This window comes from Gopherus evgoodei, chromosome 1, assembly GCF_007399415.2.
Source record: "Gopherus evgoodei ecotype Sinaloan lineage chromosome 1, rGopEvg1_v1.p, whole genome shotgun sequence".
Taxonomy (NCBI): Eukaryota; Metazoa; Chordata; order Testudines; family Testudinidae; genus Gopherus; species Gopherus evgoodei.
The window spans coordinates 277,647,912-277,672,099 of record NC_044322.1 but is presented as its reverse complement, the minus strand read 5'-3'; the positions used below and the strand labels follow the sequence as shown (position 1 = coordinate 277,672,099).

Here is a 24,188-nt window from a genome sequence, read left to right as displayed (position 1 = left end):
CTCTCTCTCTCTCTCTCTCTCTCATTATTAATAAGTAATCAAACTAAACTTGCTATTCAGTCCTCTAATACAGCTAACGCTCAGAGAATGGAATAGAGAAAGGGGTGGTCCCATGTATCTTCAGAATCTCACATACCTCTGTTGCTAATTGGGAATTGGTAGCCAATAATAGATTCAGCCCCATACTAAGATTCTTCCACCTGCAGTTTGCACATGCACAGTAAATTTCTGTGTAGTTACTTAGCTAGTGTTAAAGCTTCTGATTTAAAATCCTGAATAACCAATAAATGGGTGTTTACAATTTATTTGAATATGCAGGTTAATTCAGAACTGGTGGACCAGGAGAAAATTATATCAAGAACATGGCTCACAGAGAAAAACAAGCTTCCCACAGTGGGAAAAGGACTACAATCTTCAGCCTATGAATGCTTATGGACTCTTTGATGAATACCTAGAAATGAGTAGGAAAATGTTCTGATTTTACTCTTATGCTAGATTTTAATGTCAGTACATTTTTTGTTTTTTTTTAAAGCCCAGAGGGCTGAATTGTTCATTTAAAAACTCCGAAGTACTGCTGGCTGAAACTAAAGAGACTGCAGAATGATTTCCATTATCACAGGTCAGGTGAGGAAGGGGAGTGAATTGTTAAGCAAACCCAGGCAATATTTCTTATAGTGCCACATCTGATGTACTAAACTCCCATTTGTGAAATGTTTTATCTGCTTAGTTGACTTCATGGAAAGAGGGATATTCTCTAAATTGCAGCCTCAGAATTCTTATTCCCTCAACTGTATAATTTCTTGTCATTATTCCTTATAAAGCAAATTCTACTGAACCCTGATAAAGTCTTAATGTCAAAGCACTTACTTTTCAGATGTCTAGCAGTGGCTGTATGATAGGGTATATTTACTAGCTAATATTTACAAAATTGCTTGCTTCTAGGAAACACTGCTTTCCCCAGGAGAACAAACATAAAATGAATGAAAGACAAAGGACTTTTGCCTTACTTGATTGAGCTGCACATGTAGTTGATAGAGCCCTCTCTTGACTGGTGCAATTCCACTGAAATTAAGGAGAGCGGTGTGAGATCAGCTACTCTGCAAAACAGGCCCTAAACAGTTATGTCAACTGTAGAAAGGCCTGCTCCGCTCCTGCCTTTTTGCACCACAGAAAATGGCTCAGACTTTTATTGATTTTGTATCCACTATGCCATTTATCTGAGTTCCCTCCACCAACAACTTTACACACCCATGCAGCAGTACTAGTTACAATAGCCTCTGTGCTTTAGGCAGGGCCAGCGCTACCATTTAGGCGACCTAGGCAATGGCCTAGGGTGCCAGAATTTTTGGGGAGCGCTATTTTGCCGGGGGGGCGGCACGTGGGTCCGGTGGACTTACTTCAGTTATGCCGGTGGACGGTCCGCTGCTGGAAAGGCTCCGGTGGAGCTGCCGCAGTCATTTCAGCAGACTGTGCGCTGGTCTAAAGGCTCCGGTGGACCTGCCGCAGGCATGCCTGCGGCAGGTCCACCGGAGCCTTTAGACCAGCGGACCGCCCGCTGGCATCACTGCGGCAGCTCCACTGGAGCCTTTCCAGCAGCGGACCATCCACCAGGGCCCTGGGGGGCGGCGAAATGGCTGTCCGCCTAGGGCGTCAGAAACCCTGGGGCCACTCCTGGCTTTAGGCCCTCAGGACCTGAAAGAAGGCAAGGTCTTCCTTCCCTAAAGCATCTGTGAGGCTGGATTCAGCTTGCCCTGTTCCTTCTCCTTTCTATGCCTCCTTATCAGTCTTGAGCTGATTGGGCTAATTGGCTTATTAGCTCCCCCAGACCACCTGTCTGCTTAGCTAATTACCTTTAATTACCCTAATCAGTTTCTTCTTGTGGAACTAGTGAGTGTCAGAATGCAGGCTCACCTGTTAACTCCGTACACTCTGTTGCATCAATGTTTTCAAAATGCAGGCACCTAAATAGAAGTGGCCTAATTTTGGAGGTGCTGAAGTTTAAAAAAATAAAATAAAATAAAATAATAAAATCAGTTAGATCACAAAACAGCTCTAAAAAACATATAGTTCATCAGCTTTTGTGTCTCCATAGCAAAATGCACAGATATGGTTCTCAAAGCTCTCAGGAAATTCAGTCATTTGTTCCCTCACCCTGGTACTGATCTTTTGGAAAAAGAATTGCCCTATTGATACCACTAGCATCACGGAGTGATAATATGGTACTTCATAGTGAGCAAGTTTACTAGCTACATGGCATCTCAGTAGCCTGGCATTTTGGATAAGATCTTGAAAGTAAATACAGTGTTGAAAATACTAACCTTTTATTTCTTTTCCCAGTTCTTCAGTTTGGATTCACAACCATCTTTGTGGCAGCTTTTCCACTGGCACCACTTCTGGCCTTACTTAACAATATTATTGAAATCCGGCTTGATGCATACAAATTTGTCACACAGTGGAGACGGCCATTAGCCTCAAGAGCCAAAGATATAGGTGAGCTTCTTATGTGTCTCTTTTTAAAGACAAAGCACTGATCATTTGATGAACCCAATGACTTTAAATTAAAGCTACAAATCATTAATGGCTTTACCTTTGACTCCCATCCTCTTCCTCATTATATAAAATAATGCACAATTTTGGCTCCTAAAAAAAAAAAGGTGTAAACATTCAACATTGGTTTATTTTTATCACCTAATAATCCAAATTGGAAAATAGGTTTTTAATGACTTGGTGGATGACTTAGCAGTCCAGATTTTTAAACTAAGTGTTCAGTGATCTCTGCTGGGTTTTCTTTTGGTGAATGCACTTTCTCAGTTGTACATGCAGCTGCTCACTTTGAATATAATAATGAGTTAGAGAAATTTTTTTAAATGATGCAAATTGAAGTAATTTCCATCTCGGAGAAGCTTCGCACAGTTTCTACTCATCCAGCCAAAAGTGTTTCCCTTTGCCTGTTTGAGAAAACTAGACTCATGTCTACAAAGGTCTTTGAAGTGCTGAGAATATTGCAAACTTTCCAGGACTGACTAAAGCAGGGGTGGGCAAACTTTTTGGCCTTAGGGCCGCATCGGGTTCCGTAAATTGTATGGAGGGCCAGTTAGGGGAGGGGGTCATGGCCTGGACCCCACCTCCAGTCTGCCCCTCCCCCCCAGGACTCCTGCCCCATCCACCCCCTCTTCTCTGACAGCCCCTCTGACATCCAGACACCCCCGCTCCCTGTCCCCTGACTGCCCCCAGAACCCCTACCCCTGAATTCCCCCTGCTGCCACATCCAACCCCCTTCCTTTCTGACTGCCCCCCAGGACTCCAGCCTTCATTCAACCCCCTGTTTCCCCCCTGATCACCATCCACACCCCTGCCCCCTGACCACCACTCCGAACTCCCCTACCCTCTATTCAACCCGCCCTGCTCCCTACTCTCTTACTGCACTGCTTGGAACACTGGTGGCTGGCGGTGCTACAGCGACGCTGCCGGGCTAGAGCCAGGTCACGCTGCCGCCACTGCCACCACGCAGCACAGAGACCAGGTCAGGCTGGGCAATGCAGCTGCGCTGCCCCAGGAGCTCGCAGCCCCACCTCCCAGGGCATTGTGCCAGCAGCAGAGTGAGCAAGCTGAGGCTCTGGGGGTGGGAGGACAGCAGGGGAGGGGCCGGGGCTAGCCTCCTGGGCCAGGAGCTTGGAGGCTGGGCAGGACCGTCCCACGGGCTGGATGTGGCCCATGGGCCGTAGTTTGCCCACCCCTGGACTAAAGGATAGGGGACTCCACCTACTGGCTAAATCTCCTCAGAGTGGCTAGTCTCTAGCTGGCTGATGGTAATAAAAAATAATAATAAAACATGATCTTTTCACATTCTTACAATTCCATCATGTTTACCATTTTAAAATGTAATTTGAATAATAGTGATTTAGGAAACATCCATTTGGGACCAGATTCTGACCCCCTTATTCACAGTGAATAGCACCTTATTCCAATCCCAATTCAGCAAAGTATTTCAGCATGTGCTCAAGTGTTTTGCTGAATCAGAGCCTCTATGAACAGTTGGCGTCAGTGGGACTGCTAGCAAAGTAAGATGTAACTAAGCATGGGTAAAGGTATGGGACTCTGGTTTTTTGAGTGCTCCATCTTCAATGTGAAAGATTGTGAAACCTGTCCTAAGTGACAGAAAAGGGATGTCAGTCACCAGTTTCTTGGTAGGGGTTGTTTTCTAATAATGGATAAGCAAAATTGTACTCATAGCATTTAAAGTTTCAGATGCTTTCTTAAATCAGGTTGCCTAAGATAAATAGTCTTCTACAGATTTCAGTGTATTTTACCATCCAAGAATTCTTGGATTGTCTCATTATCTTTTGGGGAATATTGTACTGGTGTGTACCTCTAGTAATGGTTTGGTCTATGGTTTTTATTAATCATAAATATTTTCCCATCATCCCTAACCAAAACAATCATAAGTGTTAAACATAGGTGAGTTCTTTACATCATACACTTCTCTTCTTTGATTCCCGTCTGTCAGCTCAACAGTAACAATGGGTCTGAATGAAGTATTTCAACCATTTTCTTGTACCAGCTTCACAGCTTTATTCAACTTTCATACACATAACTTATTAATTACTGTAGTTTAACAGAGACTCTTGCCCAAAGAAGAAACACTTTTTTTTTGCACTGTAATGGATCAAACTTTAAAAAAAAAAAAAAAGAAAGAAAAAGAAACCTTCAGTCTTGTCTTATTAAGTTCCATGAAAGTTCTCCTAATGACTTTCACTGTGTGCACAGCCCTCTTAATGAAACTACGAACATTAGAGAAGATAAAAGGCACTCACAGTGCAGGAGTGCTTTGATTTTTGCTACTTTTTAAAAGTATTTTAGAGCCAGATAAGCAATGACAGCTCTCTTCCATCATAGGCATGGAACCTCAGGAAGAACAACTATACCAATGTTCTTGGCTAAGATTCATGCCCTACCATTCATGCATGATGAACGTACATGGTGGCTTGGCTAGCTATATTCATGCTCATTTGCTGGGATGGCATTTTGCCTGTTCACCAATTGGAAGACCTCACTCTAGTACAGGAGTCGGCAACCTCTGGCACGCGGCCTGCCAGGGCAAACACCTGGTGAGCCGGGCCAGTTTGTTTACCTGCCACGTCGGCAGGATCAGCTGATCTCTGCTCCCACTGGCCATGGTTCGCCGTCCCAGGCCAATGGGGGTGGCAGGAAGTGGCGCGGGCGAGGGATGTGCTGGCCGCGGGTTCCCACCACCCCCATTAGCTTGGAACGGCGAACCTGCCAACACAGCAGGTAAACAAACTGGCCCGGCCCCCCAGGGTGCTTACCCTGGCGAGCCGCCTGCCAGAGATTGCCGACCCCTGCAGTCTAGTATCATGTAATGATGGGTTCATACTGGCAGCCTGCATATCATTGCAAGCACCATTGCTTCCTCAGGAAATAATCCAGCTGTGACATTATCTAGTGCTAGATCCATATGTCTCCTTGTATTCAAATACACATGTTGATGCTTGCATGGCTCAGAAAGGAATGTGCTAACTGACTGAGACAGGAAAAGCCAAGAATTCCCAGGCACAGTTGCATGCAATATTTAAACCACTTTGATAATTGTCTTCCCTGAAACTAATGCAATGTTTTCTATATTGGATAGGAATCTGGTATGGAATTCTGGAAGGCATTGGAATTCTCTCTGTTATCACAAATGCATTTGTTGTAGCTGTGACTTCAGATTTCATCCCTCGACTCGTTTATGCTTACAAATATGGACCTTGTGCAGGCCAAGGAGAAGCTGGACAAAAGTAAGCTTTCTTTAGGAAAATGTTAATGTGCATGAAAATCTCTATTTCCTTGAAACATAAATAGCATTACTGTCTCCATATTTACAGATTCCACTAACAAGAATGTACTCCAGATTGCACTGCCACAGTAAATAATACTTTGAGAATCAATAATACAGTCTGTGAGTAGTTGGGATTTATGATCTTAACTCAGGGGAAAAGTTCTGGATCAGTTATAGAAGGTTCAGTGGCTACAATAACATGTTATGATCATAATCAATATATTGGCCCAGATCACCAGCTGGTGTACCTTGTAAATGTGTAGTCAAAGAAGCAATACTGATTTTCACCAGCTGAGAAGCTGGGCTATCATGTGTAGCTTATTCACTAAACCTCTTTCTGCTGATGTAGGATTTTACAAGTATTAATCCAAGAAAAGTGCAGAGTCTAATCAGAAGAGGCAACTCCAGCTTCAGCAGGCAAATTATAATTACTGAGCAAAATAACGTCTGGATTCCTTTTTAAAAAGACAGCGCTCTTATATTAGGGCTTTTGAGAGGCAGTCCTGAATTGAATCCATGCTATTCCTGTGCATTTTCATTCCAGTGTTGATAAACACTAAATTACAATAGTGTGTGCACTATTGCCCTGGAACTGGGCATAATTTAATTTGAAAGGCACCTTCTAAAATCTAGTGTGCTACTGTGGGAATGGTGGGGGGAAACCTTGAATGAAATCATTGGTTTCACCCAACCCAACAGAACCCCAAATGTTCAAAATTTGCTAATAAGCCTCTAGCCACTCTAGCAATAAGTGCTGTATTACACTAAAAGCAATAAACTAAGCAAGCTAAGCAATACGTAGCAACAGTTAGCTTGCATCCTGCTATCAGGTATAAATATTCCACTTCATAGCTTTATTTTCCCTCCCAGATACAGAGAAGAGGATTCTTTTTGTTGTTGCTTTTAGCCAGGGCCGGTGCAAGGATATTTTGCGCCCTAGGCGAAACTTCCATCTTGCGCCCCTCCCCCCCCAAAAAATCACATACATTATACACAATACACGGTCACGAAATTGTGCCCCAGACCTTTTTTTTTTAATCTGCCATGAGGCTGCATCAACTGTAAACGAAAAAAAATGAAATTTTATTCCTATCAGTCCTTTTTCTTGTTCACTATTAAAAGTAAAGGATAGAGAATGCATGTCACTTACTATAATTAACTATTTGAATTTCATCAACTGTTTGACATAAATATTGATTAACAGATCAAGATGACTTTCAAGCTTAAGCCTGAGTATTCAAGCCTTGTCAGATTTATGTTGCAACCATTACACTAAACAAGAGCACAGTGTAGGCAGATCTTATCCTACTGGTGTAACAGCAACTGCTCTGGATAGGATCAAAAAGTTGTTCCATATTAGGGGTTGTCAAGTTTCTCAGAGGCATTGTGGTCCAGGTTTGTTTTAAAGAAATAGACCCCTATCCTGCAATCATTTATGCAGGAGGTAGGTATCTGTTAAGATGTTTTGCCTTGTTCTACTTTACCTCACTTGAGATAGGTGCAATTCAAGCATCTGACAAAATAATAGGAGAGCAACCTTCCAAGTTAGTAAGGAAAACATCTGGCTAGTACAACCTAGGATCCCACTATTGTGCTGCTCTGCTACAAAGAATGATAAAAGATTAAAGTTCACAGAAGGTACAACTCCAAGGTGCTCCGAGCTGTCCAGCTAATCCTTGAATGTTACATTGTAAGAATTCACATGCAAATCTCATTTGCTTGATTCGAAAGAGGAGGCCATCAATGGGAGAGGCTTGGGAGCTCTAGAGATATTAATAGTTCATGTCTGTTCCAGTATTTAGTATCAAATCAGGGCTTTACTTGTCAGCAAACAACCACCACACCTACTTATTTCTCAGCATCGTGCATGTTGTGGCTAGATGGTGATCCTGAGTCACTTGTTACCTTACACAAGAGAAACCTACATTTTAAAGAATTATTTCAAATGGGACAATAAAACAGGAGTAACAAACTTTCTGCTTTTCTGAGGTAATAGCCTCAGAAGTTCTTTATTATTTAACAGAGAGCCTGAGCTGAATGCTGGAACAGGAGGCAATATGATGTTGAAGGGCTTCTGTGAGGGAAGAGGAAGAAGTGGCTCTTGGAGCCTCTGGGCCTGATCTAAAACCCATTGAAATCAGTGGGAATTTTTCCACTGACTTCAAGGTCTGGGGATTGGTCCTGCTTTGAGCGGGGGTTGGACTAGATGACTTCCTGAGGTCCCTTCCAACCCTGATACTCTATGATTCTATGAAGGTGGATCAAGGCCTCTGATAACAAGAGTAACTTTTGTAAACTTCTCATTTCTGGGCAATGAAAATACTTACTGAAATAAGGACATGATTGCTGGGGATGGAAGAGATGTGGAGATATCAGAGGATGAGAGGCTTACAGTCACCTGGCTTGGGGATCTGGGCTAAGGGTGGTTGGTGGTGAAGTAAGATAGGAAATATGTGTAAACGAGCTCTTGAGCTAAGAAGTGGGGGCTTAGTAGGTTTTAACACATGCAATAGTTAAAACAACACACAAGGGTGTATGGATTGTTTGTAAGGTGTCTGTTTAGTAATGAAACAGAAAATCACTTCAAGTTTAGAAAATGCGGGAACAGTTTAGATACAAACAGGAAAGGGAATATAAAAAACTGTACAGATTTTGCAGAACATGATGTGAACCTAAGAAGTAACTATGTCACCTGATTTTTGTATCCTCCTCTTCCCACTTCCTTATTTTGCTCCCATTGTGTGTCACTATCACTTGGTGCCGGCAGCTCAGACCCCTTCTATGTCCCAGCAGCAGCGGCCGGTCAACCATTTAAAAAAAATTGGGGGGCGCTTTTTGGTGACCCCAAATCTCGGTGCCCTAGGCAACCGCCTAGTTCGCCTAAATGGTTGCACCGGCCCTGCTTTTAGCCATATTTTGGATGCAAGTGCAGTCTAGTCACACCAAAGGAGACAGTTCATGATTGGCAATGCTACTTAACTCATTATATTGTTAAAGATTTGGCATTTTCATAGATGCTGGAAAAATTGTTCTGTCTGTTTCCATAGAGTTGTAGAAAATCTTTCAGGTCTGATGATGATCGTTGGTGGGCCTGTGCCTCCCCATGCTGCCATTGTGTTTACTCATAGAGCATTTAAGTGGTGTCAACTTTTTTTTCTGCTTTCTTAATTTCTTTCATACCACAGTCCCAGAAAATGCATTTTGAAATTACATTTGATAAGGAAGACAAGATAGTGCACTTGCTTTCAAATTAGTTCTGTTTAGAGACATTGGCCTGACTTAAGGAATCAGATCTTAAACTGATGTATTTTAAAGCCTTTCACACAGTTTTCCAGCGATACACTAAATAACGTAAGAGATCAAATCTAATTTCTCAGAAGAGACCAACTTGGCTAATGCCTTTCTATGGCAATATTGCACATGTGGTTAGCACATTGCCATCAAGATAGTAGAAAACTATTCTTAAATTACACAGGAATAGATAGTTCCCTAAGTTCAAGGGTCTGGAACATCGACCATAGGATATCTTAACCGTTTGGTGAGGGAAGGAATCAGAAAAATTGTGCAGGATGCGAAAGAATATATTGTAATTAATTTCATCTCTATAGCTGCTTTAAGTGTAGGTCTTGAGCCATAGCCAGCAGGAACACCATTCAGGTACTAATCTGATGGACACGCAATTTCCCACAGAATTTAAGCTCACATTTTAAAAATAAACAACCAGTTTTACTGGTTGGGAAAAAACCTTCCAAACAAGAACCAGTGCAATTCCACCTTAGTCTGTTGCCAAACAATCCAAAACAATTACTTGGAGAGATGTGAACTGACTTGTTCGATAATTCTAAACCCTAATTATGGTGATCTAAGGCACAGCCTAAATTAGGAAATTGGCCTGTAGTGAGGCGGCCTGGTTCCCAGACGCCCCAGAGAGGGACGAGCCCCTCCAGATGCCAAAGTGGGCAGAGCCACTCGAGCCAGCACCCGCCCCCCAGAGGTCAAGGCGCGGGACAGGAAGTATAAAAGCCCAACCCCAGGGCTCAGAAGCTGACTGGCCGCCGGAGAACCGGATGCTGGTGCTCTGGCTCCCACTGGGGAGACTCCTGCCGCCTGTGACCGCCCCAAGGACTGGCCATACCCGTTGAGGCTGGACGTCGACCAGACGCCAGAGAAGCCAGTAAGCCTACTGGGGAGAAGGGGCCCAGAAGAGCTGCCCAGCTTACTGCTCGCGGAGTACCCGAGGAGCCCATGGTGTTTGATGCTATGGAAGACGCCGACCAGACACAGGTACTGCTAGAGGGGGAGGTCGGAAGTAGCCCAGGGGCAGCCGACTCTAGTCGGGCTGTGGCACACTCAGAGCTGATGTCAGTGTGTTGCGGCCAGGATCCCCACTGACACAGCAGCAGGCAGCCTGCTGCTGTCAGGGCCCTGGGCTGGGACGCAGAGGAATGGACGGGCCTGCATCCTCCCTGCCACCCAACTCGCAGGTGGCAGTCTCCCCCCTCGCCCCGACACTCAGGATCAGAAGCCTGGGTTTTGCTCTTGAACTGTTTGTTTGCCGCCCCGCCCTGACCCAGGGCCTGGGCTTCCTATTGAACTCTGTGCTCAGCCCCTGCCTGAGGGTCTGAGCCCTGAACTGTTTGTTTGCTGCCCGCCCTGACCCAGGGCTGAGGCTTGTTACTGAACTATTTGCTCAACCCCTGTTTGAGGGCCTGAGCTCCCAGCCAGGCAGTTGCGGCCAGCCTTATCCAGGGCTGCCAGTCACTGAACTATTTGCTCTGCCCCTGCCAGAGCATCCTGAGCCCTTGACTGTTTCCTGCCCCACCAGGCTAATTCGTCGACTCACCGGACTTGTGTAGTGAGGCAGCCTGGCTCCCAGCCGCCCCAGAGAGGGGCGACCCCAACAGCACACGCCTACACGTGGTACCAGAAGTGGGGATTCTTATCCAGGAACCCAATCGCTATGAGGAGGGATCTGAGGAGACGTATCAGAGGCAACCATGGACATGGACAACCTTATTAAATTTTTGGCAGAGAGCCAACAGCAGCAGGCAGGTGGCCCAGCTTCAGCAGCAGCAGCAGCAGGCCACTGCCCAGCTCCAGCAGCAGCAGCAATTGGTTCAGCAGCTCGGGACACAGCAGCAGCAGCTGATTCTGGAACTGGGACGCCAGAGCTGGGACCACCAGCAACAATGCCTTCAGCAGTTTGTGACACTGCTGCCCCATCCTGCAGAGCCCTAGCCTGTGGGCCCCTCGGGGCAACCCAGCAGCACCCTGCCCATTCGGCTGACAAAGATGAGCCCCAACGACGACCCAGAGGCCTTTCTGGTGACGTTTGAATGGGTAATGGTAGTTGCTGGCTGGGCCCCAGACCAATGGGCTACCCTCCTAGCCCCGTACCTGACTGGGACTGCCCAAACTGTCTGTCGGGGCCTGTCCACAGACACAGCATGGGACTGTAGTCAGGTAAAGGCAGCAATTTTAGATGCCCTGGATGTGAGTCCAGAAACCTTCCGGCCGCGGTTCCAGAGCCTGGCCTACCCTACAGGTGCCCAGTCCCAGCTGGTAGCTCAGGAGCTAAGGGAGGCATGCAAGCGATAGCCGCAGCCTGAGAGACGAACCCCAGAGGAGCTCACCGAACAAATTGTGCTGGAGCAATTCATTCACATACTCCCGCCGCGAGGAAGGGCCTGCATCCTCTGCCATCGGCCTGCGACGCTAGCCACCGCCATCACCCTGATGAAGGATTTTCTAGCCGCTGAAACACCAGTGGGTCCGACTATCCGAGCAGCCCCACCAGGATTGGAACGCCCTAACACAGAGAGAAGGGGGGGGCCCACCCGGACTGACACACGAATTCCCTCATAGGGTCCAGGACCCCGAACCCGTCCGGCTGAAGCCCCAGTGCGACAAGCCCCAGCACCTTCCCCAGTTCCTCGAGGGATCAACCAGAGCCCTTCCCAGGGAGCTGTGGGAACACGACCACGACCGGGATGGTCAGATCTTGGGCCCTTTTTTTTCCTGCGGGGAATATGGCCGTTTACAATGGGACTGCACAGCGATGGATTGCAACTTCGGCCAGGTCTGCATAGGGGAAGCCTGTGCACGGCGTCCACACGCCACCAAGATCACGGTGCCAGTGGTTGTCAAGGGGTACCCAACGGTGGCCCTCATTGATTCAGTCTGCGGCCAAACGCTGATCTGCCAAAAATTAGGGCCCCCAGGCCGACGCCCTCCTGGGGACGATACGGCTACAGTGTATTCACGGGGACATACGGCCCTACCCCAGTACTTAAGCCCAGCTAACTGTGGATGGAGTCACCCGACCGATGGTGGTTGGTCTAGCCCCGCACCTCGCATACCCGGTGATCCTGGGGCAAGACTGGTCGGAGTTCCCAGAAGTCCTCCGCTGCAACACCAGGGAACGCCCGAGGGTCACCTCAGTCTTGGAAGGTGACTCCCCTCTGAGGCCTGGGCAGAGGAACGGGAAGCACCCGACCATACCGAACCAGGGGAAGAACCTGAGGACTCTCCCCTGGAAGCTATTGGTGAGCCCTCGCTTCACACCGACTTTTGCCATGATCAAAGGGCCGATCCCACACTCAAGCAGACGTACGAGCAGTTCACCACTGTTGATGGCACCATCATTGATCCACACTGGGTGGCACAGTGGCCACACTTTGAACTGCAGCAGGAGCACATCTATCGGGTTGAGTGGGACCCCCACACGGGGGATTCCCAGACCCAACTACTTGTGCCCCAATGCCACCGGCAAGCTGTCATGAAACTAGCCCACGACGTCCCGGCAGCCAGACCCCTGGGCCACGAGAAGACTCTGTCCCAAATGTTGATGCACTTCTTCAGGCCGGGCGTACACCAGGACGTGAGGAACTACTGTAAGTCCTGCCCGGACTGCCAGTTGGCTGCTCCTCGGCAGACCCCCAAGGTCCCCCGGGTCTCCATGCCCTTGATCAAAACCCCCTTCGAGTGGGTGGCCATGGACCTGGGGAGGCCTCTCCCAAAAAGCATAGCCGGGTTTCAGTATATATTGGTCATGGTGGATTATGCTACCCGTTTCCCAGAGGCAATACCCCTCCGAAACATCACCATAGCAGGTGAGTTCATGAAGGTCTTCACTCGCATAGGCCTGCTCCAGGAGATTCTCATGGACCAGGGTACCAACTTTACTTCTCGGCTGTTGCAGCAGGTGTGTGAGCGTCTGGGGATCAAGCAACTACATACGTCAGTCTACCATCCCCAGAACAATGGTTTGGTCGAATGGTTTAACCAAACCCTCAAGGACATGTTAAACAAGTTCCCCCAAGAAGATCTCCACTGATGGGACCAGTTACTTCCACCTCTGCTCCTGGCGGTTCGGGAGGTCCCCCAGTCCCCTACAAAGTTTTCCCCTTTTGAACAGCTGTATGGTCGTCGCCCACGGGGCCTGTTGGACCTAATGAGAGAAACATGGGAGCAAACCCCGTCGCCTACCCAGAGCCTCTTAAAATACATACTCCAGCTCTAGGAGCGCCTTACTCAGGCTGGTGCCCTGCCGCGGGAGAATTTGAAGGCTGCCCAAGAAGCTCAGGCCGAGACCTACAACCGGGGCGCACGGACTCGCGACTTCCAACCCAGGGATCGGATTTTACTCCTCCTCCCCTCAAGTGAGTCAAAGATTCTGGCCCACTGTCAAGGGCCTTATGAGGTGGTCCGAAATGTCGGGCCTGTCACGTATGAGATCAACCAGCCCGACCGGCGCAAGAAAACGCAACGGTACCATATTAACCTTCTCAAACCCTGACGGGAGCAGGAGAGACTCTTAATTAACCTGTACTCACCGGAACCCGAGCTGGGTCCCCATGTAACAAGTCTGGAGGACCCTGTAGGACCCCAGCTTGGAGAGACGCTGACTGAGGAGCAACTCAAGCAGACCCAGTGTCTCCTACAAGCGTTCCCACACACATTTTCACAACCCAACCGGGATATACAACCCTCGTTCATCATACAATTCAGACAGAGCTTGGGGTGGTGATCTGGGGCGCAACCAGGCCCTTGCCATATCACATGCGACAGGTCGTTGAAGAGGAAGTACAGGTCATGCTGGACCTGGGAGTCATCGAACCATCACAAAGTGATCCGGGGCACAACCAGGCCCTTGCCATATAACGTGCGACAGGTTGCTGAAGAGGAAGTACAGGCCATGCTGGACCTGGGAGTCACTGAACCATCACAAAGTGAATGGCGCAGCCCAGTAGTACTGGTACCGAAGCCCGATGGCACACAACAGTTCTGCATTGATTTCCGACATGTCAATGCCATCTCAAAGTTCGATGCGTATCTGATGCCCTGGGTAGATGAGCTGCTTGGCCGGTTAGGAGAGGCCCGCTACATCACCACCCTTGATCTGAGCAAGGGATACTGGCAGATCCCCCTCGAGCCGGCCTCCAGGGAGAAGACAGCCTTTGCCACCCCTATGGGTCTGTATCAGTTTACTCGGTTGCCCTTTGGCCTCCATGGGGCCCTGGCCACGTTTCAACGGCTGATGGATCGCCTCCTCCAGCCCCATCGGGACTGCGCTGTCACCTACCTGGATGATGTGGTTATTTATAGCCGCCAATGGGAGAACCACCTAGAGCGGGTCACAGCAGTCCTGAGATCCCTGCGGCAGCCAGGTTAACAGCCAACCCAAAGAAATGCTGCACTGGCTGGCAAGAAACTACTTACCTGGGGTATACCATAGGAAACGGACAAGTAAAGCCCCTCTTGGGAAAGGTTCAGGCCATTGCAACCTGCCCACCACCAGCCACAAAACGCTAGGTATGCCAGTTCCTGGGACTTGCTGGCTACTATCGGCAGTTTATTCCCCAATTCATGGCAATTGCAGCCCCCTTGACCAGTCTGTTGACCAAGGACAGCCCTCGGCGAGTAGTGTGGACCTGAGAGTGCAATAACACATTCCAGACGCTCAAGACAAGTCTCTGCTGTGAACCGGTCCTATATAGCCCTGATTCTGACCAGGCGTTCATCCTCCAGACAGACGCCTCAGACGTAGGACTTGGGGCCGTCCTCTCCCAAGAGGTAGACAGGGAAGAACATCCAGTCATCTATATCAGCCGGAAGTTGTTCCTCCGGGAAAAGAACTACGCAGTGGTGGAAAAGGAGGCCCTCGTAGTAAAGTGGGCTTGTGACACTTTGCGTTACTATCTCCTCGGAGTCACGTTCACGTTAGTCACCAATGATGCCGCACTCCAGTGGCTGGCCCAAATGAAGGGTCATAATATGAGACTACAGCATTGGTATCTGGTGCTACAGCCCTATGCCTTTACAGTTCACCATAGGGCCGGGAAGGATCACGCAAATGCAGACTTTCTGAACTGCTTGGGAGGCATGGAAGGGTCTGCCCCTGCTGAACGGGAGTCAGACTTGAGTGGGGGGGGTGTTTAGTGAGGCGGCCTGGTTCCCAGCCGCCCCAGAGAGAGACGAGTCCCTCTGGATGCCAAAGTGGGCAGAGCCACTGGAGCTGGCGCCCGCCCCCCAGAGGTCAAGGCGCAGGACAGGAAGTATAAAAGCCCAACCCCAGGGCTCAGAAGCTGGCTGGCCGCCAGAGAGGCCAGACACTGGTGCCCTAGCTCCTGCTGGGGAGACTCCTGCCGCCTGTGATCGCCCCGAGGACTGGCCATACCCGTTGAGGCCGGACACCAACCAGACGCCGGAGAAGCCAGTAAGTCTACCGGGGGGGAAGGGACCCAGAGGAGCTGCCCAGCTTACCGCTCGCGGAGTACCCGAGGAGCCCATGGTGCTTGATGCCGTGGAAGACGCCGACCAGACACAGTTACTGCTAGAGGGGGAGGTCGGAAGTAGCCCGGGGGCAGCCGACTCTAGTCAGGCTGTGGCACACCCAGAGCTGATGTCAGTGTGTTGCGGCCAGGATCCCCACTGACACAGCAGCAGGTCGCCTGCCACTGTCAGGGCCCCGGGCTGGGACGCAGAGGAATGGGCGGGCCTGCATCCCCCCCTGCCACCCAACTCGCAGGTGGCAGTCTCTCCCCTGGCCCCGACGCTCAGGATCAGGAGCCTGGGTTTTGCTCTTGAACTGTTTGTTTGCCGCCCCGCCCTGACCCAGGGCCTGGGCTTCCTATTGAACTCTGTGCTCAGCCCCTGCCTGAGTGAGCCCTGAGCTGTTTGTTTGCTGCTCGCCCTGACCCAGGGCCGAGGCTTGTTACTGAACTATTTGCTCAGCCCCTGCCTGAGGGTCTGAGCCCTGAGCTGTTTGTTTGCTGACCCACCCTGACCCGGGCCTGGGCTTGTTACTGAACTCTGTGCTCAGCCCCGGTTTGAGGGCCTGAGCTCCCGACCGGGCACTTGGAGCCTGCCCTTATCCAGGGCCTCCAGTCACTGAACTATTTGCTCAGCCCTTGCCAGAGGGTCTGAGCCCTTGACTGTTTCCTGCCCTACCAGGCTAATTCGCCGACTCACTGGACTTGTGGCCACATCCTAAAATGGTTTTCAGGACGTAATCTTGTAAAACAGTTGAGGTTACACCAGGGTACTGGCTACAGCCTGCCAACATTGATAGAACATAAAACAGTGATTGAAAACCAGTTTTAAAGTATTCTCAAGCCTGAGTAGCCTGGCTAGGAGGCCACCAGACTCACTTCAGACAGTCTGCCGACTAGCTAGCAGATGGTCACTATCAGTTTGTAATCACTGTCAACCTGGACTGGGTTTGGTTCACTGAATTAAGTCATTTAGGCTTGAGAATGGCTTTCATCTGCTGTTTTAAACAGATTAATTCACACAGGTCAGCATTGGCTGACACATCAGTACAACCTGAATAGTTTTTCAGATGGATGCCTGAAAAACATTTCAAAACAGAAGCCAATTTGTGGTGTAGAGGGGGATAAAAAAATCTCAGTATTGTTCACTATTTCATTGCTGATCACTTCTGAAGAAACATTCAACTAATATGCTGATCCAGTATGACTGGATGTCACTGAAATTAGAGATGGAAAAGACATGGCACCTCAGCATGTAAAAGGAATGATAACATTGTAACACTCCTTTAGCCTCACGTTGAATTGGGGAGTGGGGAGGCAGCAGTTATGCAGACATGGCTGAGAATTCTGTTGACAGCTGTGATTGTCTTTCTCAGCCAATGGCAGAATTAAAGCCTCTTCAGCACCAATGTGCACCACACTGAATAATTTGGCTTGACTTGTATGCACGTGCCTCATCCTCAACCAGCTTCATTCTTAATTATATTAGCAGTGAATTTGAACCAACCAGGTGACATCTCCCAGAGCTCCTCTGCCAGACCTTATTACTACTGACCAACAGTTAGGAGCTAGTGTTTCTGAGCCATGAAGGAACATAGGAATTGCCACACTGGCTTAGACTAGTGGCCCATTTTAGTGTGGTATCTTGTATCTGACAGTGGCCAGGACTAGCTTTAAAGGAAGGTGCATGAAACCCCATGATGGGTTATGAAATAATCTGCCCACAAGGAGATGTTTCTTTCTAACCTCTATCAACTAGAGATTAGCTTATGCCAGGATACATAGGTTTTATATTCCTTATTACAGTTATCATTGCTAATATAACTGAGTGTTTCAGTATTCAACAAATGTCTAATCCTTCTTTGAATCCTACTCTTGGCCTCAATGATATCTTGTGGCAATGAGTTCCATGGGTTAATTGTAAATGAGATTTCCTTTATCAGTTTTAAATCTATTGCCTTTCAACGGCATTGACTGTCCCCATGTTCTTGTATTATGAGTGAGTGTAAATAGGAGGATTCAATTTATCTCCTCTGTGCCATTCATTATTTTGTGTATCGCTGTTGTGTCACCTCTCATTGCTCTTCTAGCTAAACAGTCCCCATCTTTGTAATCTCCCCTAACACAGAAGCCTTTCAATGCCTCTAATAATTTTTGTTCCCCATCTCTTAACCCTTTTCTATTTCTGTTACATACATAACTTTTTAGATAGAGTGACCACAATTAAACACGTTATTGCACATTCAAATGTGATGTATGAGTGCAAGTGTGGGAGGGGGCAAATCTAAGTACTTGAAAGAAATCCAACTTAAATACAAGGTGAAACTAAATTGTGCAGCATATACACAGATTGGGGAGGGAAGAAGAAGGTGTAAATTACACTAAATGAGGCTCTCTGAGATTTACCTCTGTCTTCTGGGTCAGCTAATCTGCATTTTTAAGCATGCAAAAAGGAGATTTTGGTGTGAATTTGCTTTAACAAATTTTTGAAAAGTAATGTATGAAACAGCAGATTTGGGTTGAGGGACAGAGAAATTACCACAACATGCTTTTCAAATATTAATAGGTATCACTGTTTAGGTGTAGATTTAGGAAACCAGGGAGAGAAATGTCCTAGGTGAGATTTGTGTTAGAATGGGCTGAGTGTTCTGACTTCAGGGTTTCTTGTCTTCAGGTGTATGGTAGGCTATGTTAATGCCAGTCTATCTGTATTTCTGGTGTCTGACTTTGAAAACCGTTCGGAACCAACATCTAATGGAAGTGAATTCTCTGGCTCACCGTTAAAATATTGCAGGTAAGAATCTCACCAAAATATCCTTTTCTTTTTAAAAAATCACCAGGTGGAAGCATCATGCTAGAGTCTCTCTCTTTACTTGTTTTCAAAGTCTAAAAAATGAAATGAAAAAATGCATTTTGTACATATAAAAAGAATAAAAAATACAGGACACCACTTATCCTGTGCCTGTGAGTGGGGGGGTGCCCAATCTTCAGAGTAAGGAAGGCTGCCTTGGCAACTAGCCAGGATCTTAAAGGACCCTTGAAATTTGCATATAAAATTTATTTCTAAAAAAAAGAACTAAAAGAACTGCCCACAAGCATAATATTTGCTTATCTTTCAATTTCCACTGACAGATTGTGGAGGAAACTTGGTCTGATCTTGGGTTTTAATCCTGGTTCTGACACTGACTTTCTTGCTCACTCTACATGTGAGTACAATTCAGCTTTCTGCAGAGGGCCTGCATAGGTCTATACACTATGTAAATCCCACTTAAGCCCTGTTTTGATGATTTAGGTGATGCCTAGGACTTATACAGGCTCTGTGCACAGGAGTGAATTTCTCCCTAAGTGAATAACTATTGCAAGAAACACTTGCACAACACTGTATGTCCACATACTGTAATTGTCCCACGCCTCCAGTAGAAGCTGGTTGTAATGTTTGCTTACAACACCTCAGATAGTGTCTAGCTCAAGTCAAGCTGAACTAGTAGAAACTCCAATGGTTTCTCTCCATCGCACTGGTTCAGCCAGTCCTAAGTCCATCCCACAGCTGAGTGCATCATATATGGAAATTTCCCACTGTCTTCTGCTCCCAGCAGCAGTGTTTGACACTATGCAATAGGGCTTCATAAGACCCAGAAAACACCAGTGTAACAATGATGTTAAGAGCTGCTCTGTGTGGATGGACACACATTGTTCCATCAAAAACAGTGTTGCAGAGACTGATAAAGACCTGGTGCATGCATCCATGTGCACTGTGCCTGGAGTGCCTTTCTTGCTTTACAAAGACAAGACTCTCTGTCCTTGAATAAGTCTCCTAACTTCCCTGCTTTGGTTTCTCCATCTCTAAGTGGGGATAGCATTTACTTACCCCACAAAGGTCATATAAAAATTAATTTGTTAATGTTTTCAAGCTCCTTGAACATGAAAAGTGCCATGTAAGCCCTCAGTATTATTATTGAAGGGGCTTCCCATCTGCAGGAAATTCCAACATTTTGTTTTCATCCCAAATTTGGATGAAAAGTCAAAACTTCAAATTTTTTCACAGAACAGAAACTCAAAAAAGTTTCATTTTGGTAATGCTGTGTCATGGTATAATTCCCCACTCTGAACCTTAGCGTCCAAAAGATGGGGTACCAGCATGAATTCCCCTAAGCTTAATTACCAGCTTAGATTCTGTAGCACTGCCACCAACCAGGAATTCCAGTGCCTGGTACACTCTGGTCCCCACAAAACCTTGCCTGGGAACCCCCAAGACCCAGACCCTCTGGATCTTAACACAAGGAAAGTAAACCCTTTCCCTCACTGTTGCCTCTCCCAGGCTTCCCCTCCCTGGGTTACCCTGGAAGATCACTGTGTGATTCAAACTCCTTGAATCCTGAAACAGAGAGGAAAATCCACCTTCCCCCCTCCTTCTCTCTTCCCCTCCCAGATTCTCCCTGAGAGAGACAGTAATCCTAACACAGAGAGAAATCAGCCTCTCTCTCCCTCTTCCCTCCTTTCTCCCCACCAATTCCCTGGTGAATCCAGACCCAGTCCCCTGGGGTCTCACCAGAATTAAAAAAACAATCAGGTTCTTAAACAAGAAAAGCTTTTAATTAAAGAAAGAAAAAACAGTAAAAATTATCTTTGTAAATTTAAGATGGAATAGGTACAGGGTCTTTCAGCTAGAGACACTGGGAATACCTTCCCAGCCTAAGTATTCAAGTACAGATTAAAATCCTTTCAGCAAAATACAAATTTGAACTCCTTCCAGCCAAATACCCATTTGAACTTCTTCCAACCAAATACACATTTGCAAATAAAGAAAACAACCATAAGTCTAACTCGCTTTATCTACCTAGTACTCACTATTCTGAACTTAAAAGAGCCTATACTGGAGAGATTGGAGAGAAACCTGGTTGCACATCTGATCCCTCTGAGCCCCCAGAGTGAACAACAACCAAATTCTAACAGCACACACAGAAACTTCCCTCCCTCAAGATTTGAAAGTATCCTGTCTCCTGATTGGTCCTCTGGTCAGGTGACAGCCAGGCTTACTGAACTTGTTAACCCTTCGTAGTCAAAGAGCTATAAAGTACTTCTGTGCTATTAACTTTTCTGATCTGTTTATGACACGCTGGAACTTTTTTTTGGATCAGAATGAAATTTTTTGACATCTGTGAAATCAAAATATTTATTTCATTTTGTTAGAATGACCCAAAATGCTTTGTTTCAAGGGGGAACATGGGCAGAACAACTGTGTAATGCTGTTATTTTATAATGCGGTGTTGGTTTGTGAACATGAGCTCAAATGACTTTTTTATTATGAAACAATAAAATATCCTTTGATGGGTCTCTAGAGCCCCAGGGTACTTTAGTGTCCAATGAAAAGACTCCTGACATTTTGTTAAAAGTATAAAAATAATATTACTTGCACTTATATAGCATACTGAGCTGTTTTCCTCTGAAGTTAATGTTTTCATTTAGGGAGCTGAAACAATTGAAACTGTTACACATCATTTGGCAGGAAATAACCCTAAAAATAGGTTAGATCAATACATATCCTATTCTGTGATACAGAGCTGCTGGCCAAAAAAGGCTTCATTCCAACCTAATAGTCTTAATATTTTTAATAAGATTTGTCTCTGACCATCCACCATTTAATATCAACGGGGTTACAGATTAAAATAATGTTTGCTTTTGATATCTGAGAGAAATAGGAAACAAGCAATGTTGCTCTCCTTCAGGGAGGTCCAAATTCTGCCGCTGTTAGTCAGTGTGATCTCCTGTTGACTTCAATGGGAGATTTCTGTGAGTAAGCACTAAATCCAGACTTCACGATTTGGCCTGGGATGCATATGAATGTGTAACACCGACAGACCCTGGTCATTGGCAGGCGGGATTGAATCTGGGACCTCTGGAGTTTAGTGCATGAGCCTCTACTGTGTGAGCTAAAAGCCAACTGTCTGTTAGTTAAGGCTATAGAGCAAACTCATTTAACTCTCTCTCTAAGTGGTGTCGGAGCCGCTAGATGGGATAGAACACCGCATCCAAGGAGGTGTGTAGGTTACACATGCTATTAACATCTGTAGGATAATTATCATAACAATCATATTCATATAAATCAAATATATATTCTTAAACCTTCCTTGCTTTGCCAGAGAGCTCACAGCATTGTGGTCTCTAGTCATCCCCATCATCTAAAACTAACTAATTCTTACTTGTAAACCAGGCCCTTTTTTCAAATAAAAGATTTTCTCTGGCATGAAGAAAGGGAGAGAGGGCCCTCCATAAATTTAGCCCAACAATTAAACAAATCTTCTACAAAAACAACTAAAAAGGAGGTAGTCTTAATCCTCATTCTCAGCCTCTGGCATTTGTTACAGGGAGTCTAATTGGCCTTAACTGACTTCAACTAAAGCAGGATTTGGCACTTGAATCTCAGTTTGTTAATTCAAACTGCTACTGCAAAATCACTAGATAAACTATGTTCTTTGGCGAGTATGTTTACTTCTTAAATATATAGATGCCCCTGCCAGGGGAATGGAGAGCATGACTGACTTCCTTTTAATCAGTTTACAAGACATTTAATCAACCTGAATTCTACTGATATTTCTTGGTAATTTCAATTGCACTTTAAAGCCCTATATTGATAGGAATTAAAATTAGTTTAATTGTTTATCTGCAAAGAAATTACAGGAATGTATTCCACAGTGTAGTTTGTGTGATGGACAGGAGTCCTTTAATTTTCAAGCAAGACAGTTTATGCAGACAGATCTGTTAATAATTTACCTTCACTATTACAAAGCCCAGATTTTTCCCTCCATGTGAGACATGAAACAATCTGTCAAAGTCTTCCCCATTTCCTGGGCTGCTGTATTTATTTAGTTCTTTACAAGTACAAAAATTACCAGATTACTCCACAGAAGACCCATCTGTAGCTAAGGCTCCCAGCCGGGGTCTTCTATTACAGACCTTTAACAGCCACTAATCTTCTTCTTTTGTAAAACATTTCATGTTCAGGAGCCAGTGTTTTGGCTGCAGAAGGGAATCACTTGGGAAGCTAAAACAATTTGCACTGAAGATGCTGAAATGTAAGAAGAATTCAGTACTGACTGAAATCCCAAAACACCATTTTTTCCATTTGTGTATAGATGCCTCTCTAATCTGAGAGGTCTATCAGTCAGAGAAAAAATATGTTTTTGTTTATATCTTCTTTCTCCTGTGGGGTTGGGTTGCTTTTGTTTCTAAATTAGCTTAGAGCTAGAAACTTCTGTGTATTACTTAACATGGTATATTCAGATACTGTTCATACCCAGTTTTCAAACCTGTGTGGGAAACAGATTAGGCAGAAGCCAAATTTACCCTTGCTTTTAGATTAGGTTTCTGTTGGATTATTTTGGAATTACCTCTTTCACAATAAAGTCAAATCCATATGAATGTTATTTTATTGAGGGCTTAGTTCTTCAAAAGACAGTTGTTAAAAACAGTAGACCTGATTCTCCTCTCACACTGGTTTTACCCTGGTATGGTGTCATTGGATGAAATCCTGGCTCCACTGAAGACAATGACAAAGCTCCCATTCACTTCTGTGGGGCCAGGATTTCACCCATTGACTTCAGTGGAGTTATTCATTATTACCATTGGTGGAAGTGAGCAAAGAATCAGTATTTGTAGTAACTTGTATCATTTTTTACTTGAGATCCCTGTTGTTTCAAGGAGGATATAGTCAAAGAACAGTGTTCTGTTATGTTCTCTGTCAAGAGTAGCAGTTTATCACTGTACTGAAATGCAACATTCCATTTGTTTTTCAGGTACAGAGATTATCGAGACCCTCCTCATTCCCCGGTGCCCTATGGCTACACATTGCAATTCTGGCATGTCTTAGCAGCACGGTTGGCTTTTATTATTGTATTTGAGGTCAGTTTTCATATAAGGGGCTAGATGATATAATTATTAACTAAGTAATCAATTTGCAAACACCTAGAAGATAATAAGTTGATAAGTAATGGTCAGCATGGATTTGTCAAGAACAAATTGTGTCACACCACCCTAATGACTTTCTTTGACAGAGTAACAAGCCTTGTGGATGAGGGGAAGTAGTAGATGTGACATTTCTTTACTGTAGTAAGGTTTAGGGTGACCAGACAGCAAGTGTGAAAAATCGGGACGGGGGTGGTGGGTAATAGGAGCCTATATAAGAAAAAGACCCCAAAATCGGGACATCTGGTCACCCTACTAAGATTTTTGATATTGTCTCGCATGACCTCCTCATAAACAAACTAGAGAAATACAATCTAGATGGAGCCACTATAAAGTGGGTGCATAACTGGTTGGAAAACCATTCCCAGAGAGTAGCTATCAGTGATTCACAGTCAAGCTGGAAGGGCATATGGAATGGGGTCCATAGGCGGCAGGTTACATGGGCTCAAGGTGCTCAAGCACCAGGAATATTCAGAGTCAGGGTCTCTGCTCCACCAATATTTGGAGCTGGGTTTCTCCCCTGGCCCTGCTTGGAGTGGGCCCCCCCTCCCAGCCTCCACCCCGGAGCTTCCCTGCCTGAAAGAAAACAGCGTGTCTCTCCCTTGCTTCTGCTG

General features: G+C 46.1%; 1 protein-coding gene across 4 annotated transcripts in view; it reads left to right on the top strand.

Moving 5' to 3' along the window:
• The window catches only part of ANO4 (anoctamin 4), a 211,065-nt gene that overhangs the window by 173,826 nt on the left and 13,051 nt on the right, over positions 1–24,188 (top strand). For all 4 annotated transcript variants that reach the window (XM_030548451.1, XM_030548448.1, XM_030548447.1 and 1 more), the window contains 5 exons: positions 319–461; positions 2,338–2,490; positions 5,651–5,798; positions 18,287–18,406; positions 23,406–23,511. In XM_030548451.1, the coding sequence (XP_030404311.1) occupies positions 319–461; positions 2,338–2,490; positions 5,651–5,798; positions 18,287–18,406; positions 23,406–23,511 (670 nt within the window). The remainder of the gene's footprint in view (positions 1–318; positions 462–2,337; positions 2,491–5,650; positions 5,799–18,286; positions 18,407–23,405; positions 23,512–24,188) is intronic.